The 21,704-nt window shown below is 36.0% G+C and overlaps 1 protein-coding gene and 1 non-coding gene across 2 annotated transcripts; one reads left to right on the top strand and one right to left on the bottom strand.

Annotated features, from left to right (window-relative positions):
- Nucleotides 1–993: 993 nt before the first annotated feature.
- LOC131165105 (putative disease resistance protein RGA3) lies at nucleotides 994–19,045 on the bottom strand. Its single transcript, XM_058122802.1, has 3 exons — nucleotides 14,638–19,045; nucleotides 6,377–6,520; nucleotides 994–5,876 (listed from the first exon to the last, which is right to left on the bottom strand). The coding sequence occupies exon 1, from the start codon at nucleotides 18,962–18,964 to the stop codon at nucleotides 15,155–15,157; it is 3,810 nt and encodes a 1,269-aa protein (XP_057978785.1). The 5' UTR covers nucleotides 18,965–19,045; the 3' UTR covers nucleotides 994–5,876; nucleotides 6,377–6,520; nucleotides 14,638–15,154.
- A 90-nt stretch (nucleotides 19,046–19,135) lies between these two features.
- Nucleotides 19,136–19,208, top strand: TRNAA-UGC (transfer RNA alanine (anticodon UGC)). Its single transcript has one exon. It is a non-coding gene; the product is annotated as a tRNA-Ala (tRNA).
- The last annotated feature ends 2,496 nt before the right edge of the window (nucleotides 19,209–21,704 follow it).

Genomic DNA, 21,704 nt, shown 5'->3' with positions numbered 1-21,704 from the left:
TTTTCTTGTTTTCTTTTCATTTCTTCCCTCTGCATTTAGATTATTCTATATTGTACAACAGTTCTGGCATTTTTTTTTTTTTATGTGATGAACAATGTTGGCTCTTTAAGAAGATTTCCAGATTTGTGCCTGTATTAGGACATCACCAAACCAATTTTTATCCCTAATGATTTTTTTCTATGGACTTATATGATGGTTTATGAGGAATTAGTTTGAGAGAAGTTTGAGATGACAAAAAAAATCATAGGATGTGCAGCCTGTGTGGATTTAAAACATCAGTGTGACCTTGAGATTTTTCTGGAATCGAAGCACAAGAAGCAAAAAAATTCCCGAGCCTAAGATCTGATGTTAAGTACAATTTGTAGAATAGAATAACGAGGGCAAGGAATAGACATTATAGAGAGAAAAAATTCATACAAGAATTTGTGTCATTTCATTAAAAGTGGAACAGAATTGAAATGAATACTATGGTTCAATATGATAGTATTTCATGTGTTGGATTTATAAAAATGTTTTCTTTGTCATCTATTTTTGTATATATTGAGTATTTATAAACAGCCAATCTGTTCTTAGGACTTCACATTTCATAAACCATAACTTGTGTGTAATAATTTTGGTAGTATGGATTGCTATGAAATATAGAATTTAAGCATAATGTTTTGTTTAATGCAAAGCATACACCATAACGTTGCAGTTGTATACTTACTGTCTTATAAATATGACTTGGACTCCACTGAATATTGAGGCGGAAATAGTTTATAGTTAAAACAGATCAATAATTCACTCTCTTGTTTTTGCTCTTATTGGACCATACCAAGAAATTATAACCTTCTGGGTTAAACCAAAAATCTCAACAGTTTGTCAAATGGGTCAGTCCATCATGCATAGAAATCACTGAGATTTGAGTCTAGAACACATCCATGTATTAGAATCAACCATAGGCCCAACTTGTAACCAGATTTAAGCAGAGCAAGGAAGATAATTTCTCCTTCTGAAAAACTTAAAAGAAAATTTTATTTCCAAAACGAAAAATTTAGACTTTAACAAATAAACTGATCGTAGCTTCAACCAAGTTAATTTGCATTTAATAAACAGTAAGATATCAACAGCATCAATTCATGCTTAAAACATTCTAACACAATGTAGATTGGTAAGAATGAAGAAAGAAAATAATAATAATTAAGGGGTCCACAATTCATAGTTTGTATTTTTGATTAGTTTTTGAAAAAGAAGTTGGTGAAGCTTGCTGGCCTCGTATTCCTTTGAAGATTACCCTGCTTATGCAAATCTGTGAAGTCAATAGCCTGCATCTTCCTCTGCCTCTTGTCAGTTCTACACCAAATGACGTTGAACCCATTCTGGAAAATGGTTTTTTTTCACTGAAGAAATCCAGGAACAAGAAACAACAATACAGAAAACACAAGTTGCAGACCATTTTCAACTTCTCCATATGTTTCATGGAGCTTCAAATTTCAATTGCAGACCATTTGAGGATATGATCAACTTTGATCTTCGTTTCTTTTTCCAACTTGACTTAGTGATCAGAGGATGGTTTCGTCTGTTTCGTTGGTATTGAACTTAAATCAGTATAAAGAGTTTCTGTTTTCCTCAAAACTGCTCTTAGTGCCTTCTCTCTTTGATTTGAGCTGTTGCCAGAGTTTCTGTTGTTGCAGAATCGCTTTCAATGTCTTTGCCTGTGTCTTTGCCCTTTAAAATGCTTGGAGCCATCATTTCTTTGTCACCAGTTCGATCAAAGAATATTTCTTATGTTGGACCAACAGAGAATGCAAAGAGAAGAAAAAAAAAAATCAGTTGGTATTTCAGAATCATTCAAGTTTAGAGACATTCATCAAGTGGTTGACAAGGAAGCCCCACTAAATCCTCATATGTGAATCAACACAAATTAATGTTCAAGTAGAACACACAGAAGAGTCATGCCATTCTTTGATGTTCTGCCCTTCACTGCAGTTGATGCACAATGAAAAATTCAGGTTTTCTGCCAAAACAATTAGATAACCTCAGAAATATAAATTGCAGGATATACATTAACAGACTACCAACCCCCATAGTTTGAATTTTTTGTTATGGTGAAAAATCGTTAGTTCAATCCTGCTATTGGCTATTTGTCTATTGAAAAGCACATACTAATGAATTACATGTTTTTGCAGTACATAACAGACAAGCATACTGTCAGTAGGGGTTGCTACTTTTATAGCGAACAATAGAAACATCAATTTGCCTATCAATACTTGAATTTTTGTTTTCATATAAAGCATTTGCAGCCCACTCCAGATAAGAATATATGAGAAATTGAAATTTTGACATATGCATGGTTCGTGAACTTCAACAAGGAGAACAAATTGGCCTTACCCATGAGTAGTAGCATAATCATTGGATCAAACATCATCCAGTCGTTGGTTTCAAGTGTACGAACTGAGGATTCACAGGCAAATACATTGTACAAGGTGAAGTAATAGCAGGAAAAATATAAATTTCTGACACGTAGTGCAAATGATCATTTCTTGAAACATGGCGCCTACATTCATTTTTTATCAATGACCACTGAACAAGCCACCAAAAAGCAATATAACTCAAATATTTCACTTTAATTTCCAACCTTTATTTTTTGAAAGTTCACAGGAATGTTGAACAGAGTGCATCAAACTGTCCTCTTTCACAGTTGAAAAGTCGAATAAAAAGGTAAGGAATTGACGTAGAATGAGCTAAAGACCGTCTTCTGGCATCAGCTAAAGACCAAGAACTCAAACCAGCCAAGCAACTCCTCTTTCTCTTTTCTTTTCTTTGGGTAATTCTTGTGTCTCAAAATAATACTCTCAAAAGAGTGTGATTAGCAACTAATTGGATACGTATATTGTTTATCAATCATATTCATTCAAAAGACTGCTTGATCGAAGAATCGAGATTGATTGAGAAAAAAAAATCTTAAAATTCAAGATTATTATTGAGAAAATAATGGAAGATTTATTAAAGGCAACATATATAATTAATGTTAAATGTCCAATTATGCATGCCTTCAAATAATTTTGGAGAGGTTGGATGAGTTTGGATGACTGTGAGGGAAATAGCACATGCTAGACCTAAATTGCAAAATTTTGATGCAGTTGCATGGAATATTGGAGAAATATATATGGTAATGAGGATATACCAACCATTAATATTTTTTTTTAATATAAACAATAATAACAACAAAACCAAGCCTTAGTCCCACTAAATGGAATCGGCTATATAAATCATTTTCCGTCAATTTATGCGATCATGGACCATTTCTTTTGATAGATTTAAGGATATTAAATCCTTACTCATTATTTCATCACAAGTTATTTCAAGTCTACCCCTACCCCTTCTACTGCCCCCCACAGTAACTAAGTCACTCTTCCTCACAGGTGCACTATAAGGCTTACGTTACAAGTGTTCATACCATCTGAGTTGTCCCTTCCTTATCTTATCTTCTATAGGAGCTACACCTAACTTACCACGAATATATTTATTCCTTAATTTATCTTTCAATGTTATACCACTCATCCATCTAAGCATCCTCATCTCGGCAACTTTTACTTTTTGGATATTATGTTTTTTCGTCACCCAACATTCCGATCCATATAGCATAGCTGGTCTTATAGCTGTCCTATAAAACTTTCCTTTCAATTTTAAGGATATTCTACGATCACATAGCACACTTGAAGCACTTCTCATTTTACCCAACCAGCTTTAACTCTATGCATTACATCATCTTCAATTTCTCTTTCAGCTTGCATAATAGATCCAAGGTATCGAAATCTACAAGTGTTATTTATTTCTTCATCATCAAGTTTAACTTTGTCTCCAATATTCCTCCTATCATTACTAAAATTACATTTCATATATTCTGTTTTATTTCTACTTATCCTAAAGCCTCTAGATTCCAAAGCTTATCTCCATAATTCTAACTCAGCCTCTACTCCATCCCTAGTTTCGTTAATTAATACAATATCATCTGCAAACAACATACACCATGGAACCTCCTTTTGAATACTCTTAGTCAATTGGTCCATCACTAAAGCAAAAAGATAAGGACTCAAAGCAGATCCTTGATGTACACCTATGGTAATTGGAAATTCTCTAGTTTCTCCATCTATAGTCTTTACATTAGTCATTACTCCATCGTACATATCCTTAATGACATCGGTATACTTACAACATATACCTTTTTTTTCTAAAACCCACCATAGAACTTCCCTAGGTATCCTATCATATGCTTTCTCAAGATCAATAAATATCATATGCAAGTCCCTCTTCTTTTCCCTAAACTTTTCCATTAATCTTCTTAAAAGATAAATAACTTCTATGGTAGATCTCTCGGGCATAAAACCAAATTGATTTTCTGAGATCTTCGTTTCTAACCTTAATCTTTATTCAACAACTCATCCCCATAATTTCATCATATGACTCATAAGTTTAATTCCACGATAATTATTACAATTTTGAATATCTCCTTTATTTTTATATATAGGTATTAAAGTATTTTTCCTCCATTCATCTGATATTTTCTTAGTTTTTACAATTGTATTAAATAAATTAGTTAACCATATAATTCCGTTATCACCTAAGCATTTCCAAACTTCAATTGGGATGTTATCCAGTCCCATAGCTTTTCCATTTTTCATCTTTTTTAGTGCAAACTTAACTTCGTTAACTCTAATTTTGCGAATAAATCTTATATTTTTAGTCTTTTCCTCATTTGACAACTCTAAGTTTAAGTCTTCTATTTGGTTTTCGTTAAACAACTTACTAAAGTAACTTCACCATCTTTCTTTAATATCTTCGTCCTTAACCAAGACAATATCATCCTCACTTTTTATGCATTTTACATTTCTTAAGTCCTTGCTCTTCCTTTCTCTAGCTTCAGCAAGTTTAAATATATCTCTTTCCCCTTCTTTTGTACCTAATCTATCATACAAACTATTAAATGATCTATATTTAGCTTCACTAACGGCCCTTTTTGCATATTTTATTGTCTTCTTATATTTTTCAAAGTTATCTCTATTTCTACATTTTTGCCATATTTTATACCAAATTCTTTTTGTCTTTATGATTTTTTGTACATCTTTATCCCACCACCAACTTTCTTTGCTATTCGAGAATCTTCCCCTTAATTCACCTAAAGTGTCTTTTGCTATCTTTTTAATAGAACTAGCTAATCTATTCCAAAGAGTATTTGTATTTATCCCATCCTTTAAGGTCCAATCCACATCTTTGATCATTTTATCTTTAAATTTTATTATATTTTCTCCTTTTAGGTTCCACCATCTAGTTCTCCTATACTGGTTTATGTTATCCATTTTCTTCCATTTTTTAATATATATATCTAACACTAAGACTTTATGTTGTGTGGTTAGACTTTCACCTAGAATAACTTTACAATCCTTGCATGATAAATGATCTACCCTCCTAGTTAAAAAAAAATCTATTTGACTTCTATTTTGTTCACTTTTAAAGGTTCTTAAGTGTTCTCTTTTCTTAAAGCAAGTATTCATTATACTAAAATTATATGACATAGCAAAGTCTATTTTTTTTAATATCTCAATAGGTTTTCTGCTTTGTTCTTTTGAAACATTAAAGCCTTTACCAAGGTGGTTAGGTGCAATTCCTCTCCAAAATTAAATGCCCAGAATACTGACACATCCAGAATAGAACATGACAACTTGAAGCATACAACAGCGCCATATTTCCTCTTGCACAAACTGTTGAGAATCAGAGCATTCTTAAAGAATGGGGCAACTAGACACAACTCACCAGTTTACAATGTATAATTAGCTTGAAGAATTCAACAGTGTCACTTTTCCTCCAGCGCAAACCCTCTTGAGCAGTAGTTAACACTATAAAATGAAATAACCAATATATTAAAGGCTTCAAAGAATAAACATAATTTAAGGAAAGTTTTAACGGCACACATGAATAAACCAAAGTCTGAATCAACTGTAGATGTTGAAAACTTCAGGCTTCAATGGAAAGTTTTAACGGCACACCAAAGTCTGAATCAACTGTAGATGTTGAAAACTTCAGGCTTCAGTGGAAAGTTTTAACGGCACACATGAATAAACCAAAGTCTGAATCAACTGTAGATGTTGAAAACTTCAGGCTTCAGTCTGTGCTTATATTTTAACCACATAAAAATATAGTAAAAATAAACAATGTGAAATTCCTTAAAATAAGGAATCAAGTGAGTGCTAGTCTGGCTTCATTCTCCCCACCGCTTCCCCTTCCCACCCCCCCCCCCCCCCCCAATTTTATTACATTTTTCATATTAGACTAGTTGTTCATCATATATAAAAAGCAGCCAAGGACAAGGATTCATTCGTGACAGGCTACTTCCTACCAGAGAAAAGCTTGCATCAAAATCTTCATTTCCCCTTCTGTGTTTGATCTCCATTTAATCATTATGCAGGATCCCTATCTTTCAAGGTCTTTGGTTGCATTATAATAAACCGAATGCAACATCATACCCTTCAGCAACAAATACCTAAACAGAGAAAGATGAAAGATAAAAATAAAAGGAGTGCAACAGTGCTTTACTTGTTTGCATAAATGACTTTAATCTAACTTTTAACTTTTTTAGGAAGAAGCTGAATATTTCTTTTTATTGGATAAGAAAGCTCATCCACCTCCCCATCAATAAGAGGTCTACGAAAGTGGAAATCTCAAGAAAACAAAGTACCATTCGAAACCAAAAAGGATGAAATAATGACATTATGCCCCGAACTTAAGCGATAAAGATAACGAAAAGAAATGGACAACGCAACATTACCCATCCAAATATCTTCCCAAAAATGGATTTTGAGAACCCTCACCAAAATAAACATAGTATGAGGAATGAAAAGGGGATAAATCTGATACACCTCCATAGACTCTCTGAAGAACATCTTAGGGTGGGCGTTTGTTTGATCTCAATTGCCTCTGAATAAAGGCTATTAAAGTTTGATACACGTTGTTGGCTCATAACCTAGTAGTTTAAAGCTTTTAGGTGAAGTGGTAATCTAACATGGTGTTAGAGCTGGTTAACAGGAGGTTCTGGGTTCTAGTCTTGTTGCCCGCGTTTATTGTGCGGTATTTAAAAATTATTGTATTCCCTATAATGAGTGATATTATCGCGTCTTTATCTCTTCACATGTTGTCGGGCTGCACATGCAAGGCAATGTTAAAGCTTGATATATGGTTGGCCCACGATCTAACAATTTAAACTTTTAGGTAAAGTGGTATTCTAACAAAGTTTACATCGAACTGCTTCACTAAATAAGCGGTCCAACATCAGACCATTTGGTGGAAGCTCTTAATTTTCTTAAAATTCATCTGATAAAATCAGACATGGGAACATGTCTGATTTGGTAATGGAAATTCAAATGCCTCTCTTTTCCAATTTTATCCCTTGTAAAAAAAATGACAAAAACCCAACACCCAAGTGGTTAAAATCAAAATAATAAATTTTATTTTCATGTACAAATAAATAATATTATTTATATTTATAATTATTATTAAATATATGATAAGAAAATATTATTTATATTAAATTAAAATTTTTAATTGAAGTAATTGCATGTTAATTCCATCAAATATTTATGTTGAAGAGAGTTGAGAAGGTTAAAATTGAAAAGCAACACATATTCAGATATTAGATATTAATCAACTAAAATAATTCAGTATTTAGATTCATTGACTGGGCCAAGTTCAATTCAGAATTGGTTGGTAGATCATATTTGAATTCAGTGTGCTTAACACTTAATTTTACCAAACACCCTCTTAATCCTAAGTTAGTATCCCAACCATTCACAAGCAATCCAAACTTACTTTTAGCGAGTCTATGCCAAAGAGAGGAATAATAAGGTTTACTGTCAAAGCTATTCAGCCAAGAGGGCAGTCACTATTACAACCACATTTCAAGACCCAAACACCCCCCCCCCCCCCCTTTCCCCCCTCCTCTCCAATTTAGACATACACATTACACACCACATCCCAACTGACCAAATGATCCCTCTTTCCCCCAACTCCATCCTAAAGGAAATTTCTCATAATTTCGTCCCGCATTACTAGAAATACCTAGAGGAATCATAAAAATAGAGAGAAGTAATACAAAGCAATACTAGCAAGGCAGGCTTGAATCAGTGTAATGCTACCCCTAAAGAAGATAACACACCTTTCCACCCTCTCCATTTTTAGCTTTCATTATAAAAATCATGTATGATATCATGCCATTCAAATCCAACAATTAAGAAGCATAATGCAGATATATGTGTCGGGTGTCCCTCCTTTTGGTGGGGAACATGCATTAAATGTAGGTCAATTTTTAATTGGTGTTTTGGCTTCTCAAGAAGCATGTCTTGCATGCTTGTCTCCCACTCAATCAAAATCCATTCATTGAGCTTCTCCAGCCGGTGCATTAAGCGCACAAAAATAGCAGCAAGTGGCTGCCCCCAGTTTGATCTCCACTCTGATTTTCCGTACAACAGCAGGCTCTCTCCATTCTGGTTTTTCCCCACACAGCACTGCTTCCGCCTGCAGCTCCTCACGCCTGCAGCCAGCACCAGCGCCGGTCATCTACTTCGCTGCAGCAAGCTGCTGCTGCTCTCTTTTCGAGCGACTCCGGCTGTGTTATTATCAGCATATTGGGATTTCTCTGGTTGTGCTATTTTGGTTGATTGTTTGGAGTTTAGTTCACAACATTTTGGTGAGACCTTTTCATCTTGCTGCATTTGTTATACATCTTTTTTATATTTGTAAGGCTTGTGTTTTTTGTATCCACTTTGTACGAATTTGGTGATAGTGGATTTGGATCGTCGTGTCCCGTGGATCTACCTCAATATTAGAGGGAACCACGTTAAATTTCTTGTGTTTCATTTTATTTATTATTTGCATTACATCATTGATTTATTTGTGTGAATCATTCATATAATTTTTCCCAACAAGTGGTATCAGAGTTGTATTCTTTGGACTCATCAGGTTTGTGTAAATCATGGATGGTAATGTAGGTCATATGATTAGTTTCAATGGAAACTATTGGGTAACTTGGAAAACAAAAATGCAAGTTATTTTATTTTGCAAAGATTTGAATCGACCTATTGAGGATGATAGCCGAAAGCCTAAACACAAGATTGATGATAAGTGGAATAGGGTTAATAGGAAAAGCGTTGGTATCATCCGAAAATGAATTGATGATAATGTTTTTCATCATGTTTCTACCGAAATTGCAGCATATGAATTGTGGAAAAAATTGGAGGGTCTTTATGATTAAAAGTCGGCTACAAATAAAGATTTTCTTTTTCGAAAATTGGTGAACTTGAAATATAAAAGTGGTGGTCTTATTACCGAACATTTGAATGAGATGAAAAATATTATCAATCAACTTACTACTATGAAAATAGTTTTTGATGATGAGTTGCAGGCCCTAATGTTTCTTAGCTCTTTGCCGGAAGTTTGGAGACTTTGGTTGTGACAGTTAGTAATTCGGCTCTCGATGGAATTGTTAGTATGAACCAAGTAACTAACAATTTGTTGAATGAAAAAATTAGAAGAAAATCAGTTGGCTCTTCTCATTCAAAGACACTTGTGAAAGAAAACCAGGGGAGAGGCAGAAGCAAGAGTAAATCTTCTCACCATAATGATAAATCAAAAGGCTGGTCCAGCTCAGTTTTGAAAAAAGACATTGAGTGCTACTATTGTCATAAGAAAGGGCAAATGTAGTGGGAGTGTAAAAAATTGAAATTCAATGAGCAAAACAAAGAGAAAAATTTTGAGAAAAAAAATGAAGACGCAACTTCAGTTGCATCTGATGGTGATCTTATGGTTGTTTGTGATGAAAGTTATATTAATTTGACAAGTCAAGAGACTAATTGGATTATTGATTCTAATGGGTCACTCCATGTCACTTCTCAGGAAAATTTCTTCACTTCCTATTCCAAAGGAAGTTATGGGGTTGTTTGGATGGGAAATGAGGTTTGTCAAAAATTATTGGCATGAGAAATGTTTGTTTGAAAACAAATCTGAGATGCAAGTTGGTGCTCAAAGATGTGAAACATGTACCCGACATTCAACTAAACTTGATACCTACCGGAAAACTTGATGATGAAGGGTTTGACAACCATATTGATGATGGAAAATGGAAGCTCACAAAGGATAATTTGGTGGTGGCTAAAGGCAAGAAGACTAGTACACTTTACGTGATGCAAAGTAAAATTGGTAATGGTGTTGTGAATGCAATTGAGAGTCACTCTTCCACCGATTTGTGGTATAAGCGGATTGGGCATATGAGTGAAAAAGGAATGCAACTTTTGTTCAAAAAGAAGCTTCTACCCGGAATGAAAGGTACTCTTCTTAAAGCTTGTGTTCATTGTTTGGCCGATAAGCAACATAGAGCTCCTTTTCGTACAAAGTTTGTTACTAAAAAATCTAATGTTCTAGATTTGATACATTTCGATGTATGTGATCCTTTAAAAGTTAACTCTCATGGTGGTGCACTTTATTTTGTTACTTTAATTGATGATTGTTCAAGAAAAGTTTGGGCTTACACTTTGAAAACTAAAAAGCAAGTTTTAAGATGTGTTTAAGAAAGTTGAAAGGGAAACTGAAAAGAAGGTAAAATGTGTGCGCTCAGATAATGGTGGAGAGTACATTGGCCCATTTGATGCATATTGTCACAGCCAAGGCATTAGACATCAAAAGACCGTCAAGAAAACCGCTTAACAAAATGAAATTGTCGAAAGGATGAACCACACCATAGTGGAGAGAATGAGATATATGCTTTCTCAGGCGAAGTAGCCAAAGTCATTTTGGGGTGAAGCAATGAGGATGGTGGTGGACTTGATTAATTTTTCTCCTTCAACTCCTCTATTTGGTGAAGTTCCCAAAAAAATTTGGAAAGGTAAGGATGTCACTTATGGTCACTTGAAAGTGTTTGGTTGTCGTGCGTTTGTTCACATTCCAAAAGATGAAAGATCCAAACTTGATGACAAGACTGTGGGCATGATGAATTTGGATATAGATTGTGGGATCCGGTTGACAAGAAAGTTATTAGAAGTCGAGATGTTGTATTTTTTGAAGATCAAACAATTGAAGATTTTGGCACGGTTGAACAATCACAATCTTATGGGAATGATTTTGTTGACTTAGAGTCACCTTCTCCACCTTTGGCATATGATGAAAGTATGGATAATGTTCATCCACCTCTTGAAGATGTTCGAAATGATGAAATTCCTAGTGATGTTGAAGATGAAAATGAGGGAGAGCAACAAGTTCAAGAGCAAGCTCCATTGAACAAGTCTTCAAGAGAGCCAAGACCTTTAACTAAATATCTATCAAGTGGTTATGTTACTCTAATGGATCAAAGGGAGCCTGAAAGCTATCACGAAGCTATGAAACCTAAAAATAAAGCTGAATGGATGGAGGCTATGCAAGAGGAAATGAAGCCCATAGTTGACCATCATACTTATGATTTGGTTAAACCAGTGTTTTAAAAAGCGAAGGCGTAAGGCGAGGCATTTTACCCTCCGTGAGGCGAGGCATAAGCATTTTGGGATTGTATTTTTAAAATAATTAATAAATAAAAAATATTATATATTATATAAAAATGAGAAAAATATTAGAATAAAGAAAAAAATAAAAATATAATTCTTAAGTCTTAAAAATAGGCCATAAGTTTTCAAACAGAAGAGAAAAAGCCAAATTACAAATTTCTCCAACCTCTTAAGGGGCTATTTGGAGATGCCTGAAACTTCTCCAGCCTCGAACCCAACTTTCATGAGAAAATGAGAATAATTTTTAATATTTATTTAATCAACTCTTGGTTGATTGTAAAAATAATATGGTCAGACACGTCGGACAAAGACTAAGAGAGAGAGAGTAGAGGCCTCGAGCTTTGAGCAGAGGCTTCGAGCTTTGAGCAGAGGGTTCATCGAGAGAGAGCAGAGGTTTCGAACTTCAAGCAAAGGCTTCGTCGAGGCGTAAGAAAGAACAAAGGCTTTGAAAGAGAGAGCAGAGGCTTCGCCGAGCTTCGTCGAATCTTCGAAAGAGAGAGCAAAGGCTTCGAAAGAGAGTAGAGGCTTCGTCGAGCTTTAGTCCATGCTTCGAAGAGAGAGCGAGGAAGGCTTCGTCATGCTTCGGCGACAGAGCAGAGGAGAAGAAGCTTCACGGGAGAGAGAGGGAGGGTAGGGTTTCAATGTTTTGGGTTCTGGACTTACGAATACCGAAAGGCGTACGTCTTGCATATAAGGCGTAAAAAAGCGTGGTTAAGGCGTACGATTTTTTGGCTGAGGCATACGCTCTATTGGATTTACGCCTTTACACATATGCCTTGAGGTGTTTTTGTCCCAAAATGCACCGAGGCGGGCTCAAAAATGTCTTTCAAAAGCTTTGAAAACAAATGGGTGTTTAGGTTGGAAAATGATAGAAAGAAACTTCGATACAAGGCTAGGCTTGTGGTAAAAGGTTTTGGACAAAAAAAGGAAATTGACTTTGATGAAATATTCTCACCGGTTGTGAAAATGTCACCTATTCGGGTTGTTCTTGGCATGACAGCAAACTTAAATTTAGAAATTGAGCAACTAGATGTAAAAACCACTTTCTTACATGGTTACTTGGAAAAAGAAATTTACATGGAACAACCAAAAGGCTTCAAACAAAAAGGGAAAGAGAATTTACTGTGCAAATTAAAGAAAAGTTTGTATGGATTGAAGCAAGCACCACGGAAATGGTGCAAGAAATTTGATTTTTTCATGATTGATCATAGTTACTCAAAAACCTCTTCGGATGATTGTGTGTCTGTGAAAAAAATTATGGATGGTACTAATATTATTCTCTTACTCTATGTTGATGATATACTTGTTGTAGGAGGACAAGACTCCTCCAAGATTGACAAGTTGAAGTTGGAGTTGAGCAAGTCTTTTGCCATGAAAGACTTGGGACCGGCAAAGCAAATTCTTGGCATGAGAATTATTCATGATCGTGAAAATGGACAAATTTGGTTGTCTCAAGAAATGTACATTGAAAAAATGCTTGAGATTCAATATGAATAAAGCAAAACCCATTGGTTGCTCACTTGCTAGTCACTTCAAGCTTAGTACAAAACAAAGTCCTACAAGAGAGAAAGACAAAAAAGAGATGAAAAAAATTTCTTATGCTTCGGCCATTGGTTTTTTAATGTATGCAATGGTTTGATAAGACCGGATTTAGCTCATGCTGTTGAAGTTATTAGTTGGTCTCTCTAATCCAGGAAAGGAACATTGATTAACGGTAAAATGGATTCTTCAATACCTTAAAGGCACTTCAAATGTGTGTTTGTGTTTTGGTAATGGTAAATCTATGCTCTATGGATTCACGGATGCCGACATGGCCGGTGATATTGATTCTAGAAAATCCACTTTGGGTTATTTGATGACTTTTTACAGGGAGAGTTGTGGCATGGCAATCTAAATTACAAAATTGTGTTGCTTTATCTACTACGGAAGCCGAGTTTATTGCCATTACCGAAACTTGCAAAAAATTGCTTTGGTTGAAGAGATTCTTGAAAGATTTGGGTATGGAACAAGAAAGGAATGTTCTTTATTGTTATAGCCAAAGTGCAATTCATTTGAATAAGAATTCTATCTTCCATTCAAAATAAAAACATATTGATGTTAGATATCATTGGATTTGGGATATGTTGGATAAGAAATTAATGCAATTTGACAAAATTCACACCGATGATAATGGTTCGGATATGATGACAAAAGTATTATCTAGAGACAAACATGTGAAGTGTCGAGTTTTGACCGGATTGGTGGAGTCGTCCTATAAGTCGGGAGGGGGAGATTTGTCGGGTGTCCCTCCTTTTGTGGGGGACATGCATTAAATGTGGGTCAATTTTTAATTAGTGTTTTGGCTTCTCAAGAAGCATGTCTTGCATGCTTGTCTCCCACTCAATCAAAAACATTCGTTGAGCTTCTCCAGCCGGTGCATTGAGCACACAAAAATAGCAGCAAGTGGCAGCCCCCAGTTTGATCTCCACTCTCTAATTTTCCATACAGCAGCTGGTTCTCTCCATTCTGGTTTTTTCACACACAGCACTGCTTCCGCCTGCAGCCTGCAGCCAGCACCGGCGCCGGTTGTCTACTTCACTGCAGCAAGCTGCTGCTGCTCTCTTTTCGAGCGACTCTAGCTGTGTTATTATCAACATATTGGGATTTCTCATATTGTGCTACTTTGGTTGGTTGTTGGGAGTTTAGTTCACAACATTTTGGTGAGACCTTTTCATCTTGCTGCATTTGTTATACACGTTTTGTGTATTTGTAAAGCTTGTACCTTTTGTATTCACTTTGTACGAATTTTGTGATAGTGGATTTGGACCGTCGTGTCCCGTGGATGTACCTCAATATTAGAGGGAACCACGTTAAATTTCTTGTATCTCATTTTATTTATTATTTGCATTACACCATTGATTTATTTGAGAAAATCATTCATATAATTTTTCCCAACAATATGGTCACCCATGATCATGTCAGCAATTTGACAATCAAATAGTTACCACAAGTTAAATTCGTTATGTGCACAACTAATCCATTATAGTTAATTATGCAGAAATATTAATTCAATATTAATCATAAATATATAGCATACCTCTGGAAGCTGAAGCAGAAGATTCCTTCATGTGTAAGAATTGCTCCATGGATCTCATCAATAATGTTTCATGCTTCTTGGGGCTTCCTTGGTGATCGTGAAGTCGGCAAGTGAATTGCCGAGTAGATAGATCAGGCCCGGATGCAGCTGTTGCTCAGCAGCAATACGGACTCGACCCACTCCTACCCACCCCAGGGAACCATAGCATGTTGGGATTAGGGGGGGGACATACTAGAATGAATGGGAGGCGTCGGAGGAGATGAACTACTACTTGTGTTTGGTTAACTACTATACTTACTTGGGGTTCTTTCTCCTAAGTGGTATACCTACACCCTGCACGCACACTCACTACATCTACTTATGTATGTGTTGATAGCCTTTCGCAAAATGACCACCACTTCTAGCAGATGTCACGTGCTCAGGACACACCACATATCTATGCCAATGGAGACAAACCATATACATACATATAGTAGTGCGACAAACAGGCAGGCACGCCATTCAAGTCTTTCAAGTATTAGTGTATCCTTAAATACGGGATGTGAGAGATCTTAGGCCAATCCTCACCAACACCCTTACGGCATCTTTCCCGTAAGCTGGGACATCCAAGAATTATCAGTTCTTTCAAAGAGGTAAGATGACACATCTCTTCTGGCAATGATTTCAAATTAGGGCACTTAGTAATTTCAAGCTTTTGAAGGGAAGTGAGATTGCTCGTCCAGACCGACAAATCTGCAAAACCATAACATTCTTCGATCTCTAAATCTTGGAGAGAAGAAGCATGTTGAAACCACTTAGGAAAAGACACCAACTTTGGAACCCCCGAAATACAGAGAGAACGGAGACTCAAAGGGCCATGCAATCTCAAACTGCCACTGCCACTGATGTCATCTTCGTCATCCAACAGATGAAGCTCTTCACAATAACTAATCACCAGTTCTTTCAAAGAGGTGAGACCACACATCCCTTTTGGAAGCGATTTCAAATTGGGGCATTCAGAAATTTGAAGCTTTTGAAGTGAAGTCGGACTGCTCACCCACTCTGAGAAATTTGCAAAACCATAACATTTTTCGATCTCCAGATCCTGAAGAGCAGCAGCACGTCGAAGCCACTTAGGAAGAGAGACCAACTTTGGAACATTACAAATTTCGAGAGAACGGAGGCTTGTAAGACCTTGTAATCTCAAGCCATCATTGCTATCAGCATCATCTTGATCGTCTGACAAATCAAGCTCACTGCAGTCTCTAATACGCAGGGTCTCAAGACTGGTGAGATGTTGAATACCTTGAGATAGAGACATAAGTTTTGGACATTCAACAATAAGAAGAGAGCGGAGAGAATTGAGGTTTCGCACATCCTCAGGCAGAATTTCTAGATCTCTGATTGCACTTATTGTCAGATCCTTCAACTTGGAAAGAGGAAAGGAAGGCAGCAGTGAAGAAGAAGAAGACGGAATTGCTGTTGCTGCTGCCATCATCTTGATTGAATGTTCTAAAAGCTTCCGACCAACATTAGGGAGTCCCAATCGTTCAACCAATGGGTGAGATGGCATTGATGTCAACTTAGGGCAATTCCAGATTTCTAAGATAGAAAGACAGGGAAATGATGGAAACATTTGGTGCTGCTGTTGGTCTGCTGTTGATGCTTCAGGTGCTTCCATTTCCCACCATTCCTTCAAATTGAGCATGTTGCTGATAGTGAGTTCCTGTAGGGATGGGAAGAATGTTACCCCTTCCTTAACAGGATTAAAAATTCCCACTTCTAATGAAGACGAGGATGATGGAAACTCCTTGAAACTATTCTCCATGTACTCCACAAAACCAATAGATTCAAGCTTCATAAACTTGAGACAAGGTAGTTGACTAAATGGTGGGAGACGCTGGCATTTGTGAGAACCCCTTATACTAATTCTAACCATCTTTGGGAGCAGCAAACTCAAATTGTCCATCAACATCCAGCTGCCTGGAAAAATTTTACCCCTGTAACCATATATCCTCAACTCTTTGAGGTTTGTGAGTGGCTGCGAAAACAGAGCTTCTAACAACTTCTCATCATGCTCTGCTACATTTGCATGGTCATCACCATCTCCTTTATTTTCCCATACCAATTCCAAGACCTGAATGTGTTTTTTATCCTTCAAGTTTGCTTGCTTGCCTTCTAATTCAACATCCCTCGTGTTTTCCAGACTTCTCAGTTGCAGAGTGCCTTGAAGCTGATTTAGGCCATTCAATTCACTTAATGTTCCACCACTGGTCCTGAATCCATGGGCTTCTCCGTCCTTGCCCACAACAAACCAAGGTAATCTTCGAAGTAAAGTCAATTGCCCTAATCCCAACGGCATGCACGTTAGTCTCTCGCAATAGTCAATTATAAGGTATATGAGGCTCTTTAATTTTCTTATGTCTTTGGGCAATTCTTCCAAACTATGACATTCTGAGAGTTTCAGTGTTTGCATATTACGTATATTACTGATGGAGTTGGGAAGCCTTTTGACAAATTCATTTCCAGAGAGATCGAGATACCTCAAGTGCTCCAATTTACCAATAGAACTTGGGACCTCCATAATACCCATAACCTGAAGATCCAACACACGCAGGAACCTAAAATTTGAACTTGCCTCTATCCTAATTGTACCACCAAAGTATCCTGGATTTAGAATGAAAATCGATCTCATCCTCTTTGACTTTAGCCTTTGTTCTGAAATTTGAAACAAAGAAAATAAAAGTTCTTTGTGTTCAAGGGACACATGACGAACTCTTTCAGAAATATTATCCACATTGGCTTCATTGGCAATCAAACAATCATCCCCCATAACAGACAATGCGAGATCATGGATAAGGTCATGCATTTTACAGCTGATCACATTGTCATAATTATCTTTCACGACATCTTGAAACAATGACCTAGACAACAGACCATTGAAATATCGATTACCAATATCTTCTGGATGCTCACCTTTAACGGAAGACTGAAGGTAGCCTTGTGCCATCCATAACTGAACCAAGACCTCCTTTTGAATTTCATAGTCTTTTGGAAATATTGAGCAAAAGGCAAAACACTGTCTTAATTCAGTTGGCAAATGGTGGTAGCTCAACTTTAGCACTGGCAAAATATAATTGCCAACCTCATTGGACCTCCAGATTTCACTGTTTTTAATGAATAACCATTCACTTTCTTCAGTTTTAGACTGCATTGTGCTTCCTAGAGTCTTTATTGCCAAAGGAACTCCCTTGCATCGCTGCACAATTTCTTTTCCAATTTTTATTGTGTTTGGGTCTACTTTGTCTTCTCCTTCTCCAAATGCTAGTCGCCCAAACAAAGCCCAAGACTGTTCTTCTCCTAAACCTTCCAAAACATATGGGGATGGGGAATTTTTGCACATTATTGAAGCAACTTCTCTGGTGCGAGTGGTTACTAAGATTTTACTTCCCCCAGCACCACCCATCAACAATCTCCTCAAATCTTCCCATTTTGCAAAATTTTCATTCCATACGTCATCCAAGACAAGCAAATATATCTTTGCAGACAACTTTTCCCTAATGCGAATCTGTAACTGATCCATCTCTAAGGTTCCCACCTCAGCAACATCAGTCCCAGACTTTATGATTTTCTCAACAATCAACTTTACTTCAAATGTTTCTGAAACACAGACCCACATCCGGAGCTCAAAATATTCCATCACCCTCTTGTCATTGTACACAAACTGAGCGAGTGCAGTTTTTCCCAAACCACCCATACCAACAATTGGAACCACGGAAACATTTTCTCTACAGCTCGGGCACATTAACAGCTTTATTATCTCCTCTTTATCTCCATCTCTTCCAATAATTTCCGACTCCAACACAAAGGAGTGAGTCTCCCTATCCGTACTATGAACTGGGAAGTACAGGACTCTCTCCCTAAAGTTGAACTTGGACATATCATCAGCAATCTCATTCAATCTCTCCCTGATCTCCCTAACTCTACAAGCCATCTTGGCGCGAAAAATGAGTTGATTGGAGGAAGACAAGAAGAAATAACGAACCAGGTATTTCAGTCTCCCTTTGGCATCCGACTCGCTCTGCAGGGCTTTGGTAGCAAATTCGTCGAACAGGTCATCTGCATCGTAGAGAACTTCCTTCAGCTGCCTCACCCAAAACCTCACCTCCTCACTGTCTTCTTGGCGCTGGTCTGCGTCGACAAGTCTGATCTTGATGCTGGAAATGGTGGTTTGAAGCTTCCTGAGATCCTTCTTGAGGCCATGGATTGAGGCAATTTTTTGCAAAGCAGAAGTTGCCAGGGTCGTCAAGATGTTGCCGGCGGCGGCGTATGGAATTGCTTCTGCCATCGTATAGAATTGATTTCCAGAGGGAGATGAGGGCGAGTAGACTGGAAGAACCGAAGGAGGATTACAGGACAAGAACGGAAATAAAATGGACTGCAAGGTCAACCAAAGAATATAACGATTGAATCTCATTAACTTATCTATTATTAACAAAATTAGACACATTCCATCAGTGGGGATGTAGCTCAAATGGTAGAGCGCTCGCTTTGCATGCGAGAAGTACAGGGTTCGATCCCCTGCATCTCCAAAGAAACAGGGCGTTTTGTAGTTTGCCTATATTCTTTTTTTTTTTTTTAATGAATTTTGCTTCAAAGTAGAAATCTCTTGCAATACTATGGTAAAAAATTAGGAAAATACTACAAAATGAAAAAAAAAAATTTGTTTAATTTGAAATATCTTGAAATTTTATAACTCTTTTACAAACAACAAAATCAATGTGAAAATTGAGTACCATATAAAAATATTTGACTTAATTTATTAATGGAGAGGAAGATAAAGTAATAAAGTGTGTATAAAGAAAAAAGTTCGAAGGTAGAATGGTGGATGGTGGGGGGCTAATGAGCCCTCTTATTTCGCATCTCAATTTTCTTCTATTACTAATTAATTTCTTATTGATTTCTTGTGTACTTCATAATTTCAAAAAAAAGTCTAGCTATCAACTTTCCTATCATATATGCTTTTTCTTAATGTGTTTGTATTTTATCTCTAATATTATAAAGGATATTTCACCTTCTGTGTCTTCTTTTAAAAAGTTTACATTTATCCTTATAATTATCAATAATTATTTCAAAATATTACATTAATTACTTATAACCATGTCAAATTATACTTGACTTATGTTTGGAAAAGACCTTAAATTTGAATCTAAGTAAATTTAGAAAATGTGTAATATAAAATTATATTGAATTTTATCCCCACAACCAAATTTTATCCCTAAAATCCATACACCCAAATTAAGCCAAATTTATCTCTATAATTACTGATAATTATTTCAAAATACCCAATAACTATTTACAACTATTCAAAACTCTCTTATACTCTTTAATTCTTTGTTAATTTTTAAAAAATTCTAAAAAAATGAAATCCTTTAAGCATGCAAGTGGTGCGTGCCCATAGCTAATGTATACTAGGTTGATTAAAAGTTAGATTTGAACTATACAATAGAAGATAGTTCATATCTCTTCTTACTCTTTCTGAAATTTGAAATCAAAACTTATAGTATAAACCAAAAATCTAAATTTTTTATCACCAAACTATCTTCTAGCTAGGGGCATCTCTCTCTCTCTCTCTCTCTCTCTCTCTCTCTCTCTCTCTCTCTCTCTCTCTCTCTCTCACACACACACACACACACACACACACACACAAGCAAGTACAAACACCAACATAATAATCAGTTTAAGTTCCATAAGTTTGTATATTTTTTATTATTTTTTAATGAGATGAGAGGGAGCTCCTTTCAAACATTTTCACATCATATTAGCCTTGGTATAGATAACAAGTAAAGAAAATGTTGTAGTACTGAAAACGCTTTAAGGCATGTTATAATATCGTTTTCCTTAAAAACATTTTTTGCCCCCACCAAATTGGTATGCATTGAGTCATCAAATACGTTTTCAGGATATAACGAAGCCTAGAATATGATTTGATATTAGTTTGCATTATACACAAACAAAAAACTGATCACAAACACCCTTAAAGAAAACAAATTTCTGAATTCTATTTCTACATAAAATGAAACCCAAGATTTAAGAAGATATAATTTGTGGAAGTTTTATGAGAGAAAGACAAAGGGAGAAATCATTGATAATTTTCTATAATTCTTGGAGTTAATTCTGTCTTTAGATAGACAGAATTATGCCTTTTTTTAAAAGGTTGCATCTGTTCAAATTTGTGTCATTCGCAAAGCGGATTTCTAAAATCAACCAAGGGTCAACCTGGTCGTGCCCTGGTTGAGCCTTGGTCGACACATTCTGAAAAATCAATTATTTATTTATGTTACCGTCGACTAGGTCGCACTTCCAAGGTCTCTTGGTCGTGCCCTAGTCGAGATATTCTGGAAAATCAATTATTCTGACCATTAGATTATTTATACGGTTCAGATCACACCACTTGATCTTATAAAAAATATAAGATTAATTTTAATTCATCTGATCATGATCAATGGTCATGATCTCGCAACGATGCAAGCATACTAAGTGCTTGTGTGCCAACTAAATGCGCCACTAGCGCCCTACAATCCATGCCACACATGCGCGTGCACATGCGAACAGTGTAAAGCACCATCTTAGGGTGCACTAGAATACACACTAGTACTATCTCTTAACCAACTTTAAAAGATTATTCCATCTTACCATTTATTAATTTTCCTTTTCCACTTTTTCCAATGTGGGACAAACCCACCTAACATTAAATATTACTCATGAATGCTTTCGAAAATTCATAAATGAAAGACTTTGAAAAACCCATAAATCTATTATTTTAGAAAATATTTCAACAACCTTTAGAGATGGTTGTTGCACATAAATAAGAGCATTCCTAATTTTGAATTTTATAATCAAAATTTGTAGACAAAATACATGCAATGAAATGAATTTTAAAAAAAGGACATGAAATAAAACGATAATTATCCTATGTTTGGAGAGGTTTGAATTTAAACTTGTATTGAATTTAGATAAAATATAATACAAAATTATATTAAAATTTGTCTAAATTTACTTAAATCTAAATTTAAGGTCTAAACATA

The sequence above is a fragment of the Malania oleifera genome, chromosome 9 (genome assembly GCF_029873635.1).
Source record: "Malania oleifera isolate guangnan ecotype guangnan chromosome 9, ASM2987363v1, whole genome shotgun sequence".
Classification (NCBI taxonomy): Eukaryota; Viridiplantae; Streptophyta; class Magnoliopsida; order Santalales; family Ximeniaceae; genus Malania; species Malania oleifera.
This window is presented reverse-complemented; position numbering and strand designations above follow the sequence as displayed.

Coding starts and splice junctions, on each gene's coding strand:
- LOC131165105 (XM_058122802.1), bottom strand. CDS start 18,964: ATGGCAGAAGCAATTCCATACGCCGCCGCCGGCAACATCTTGACGACC.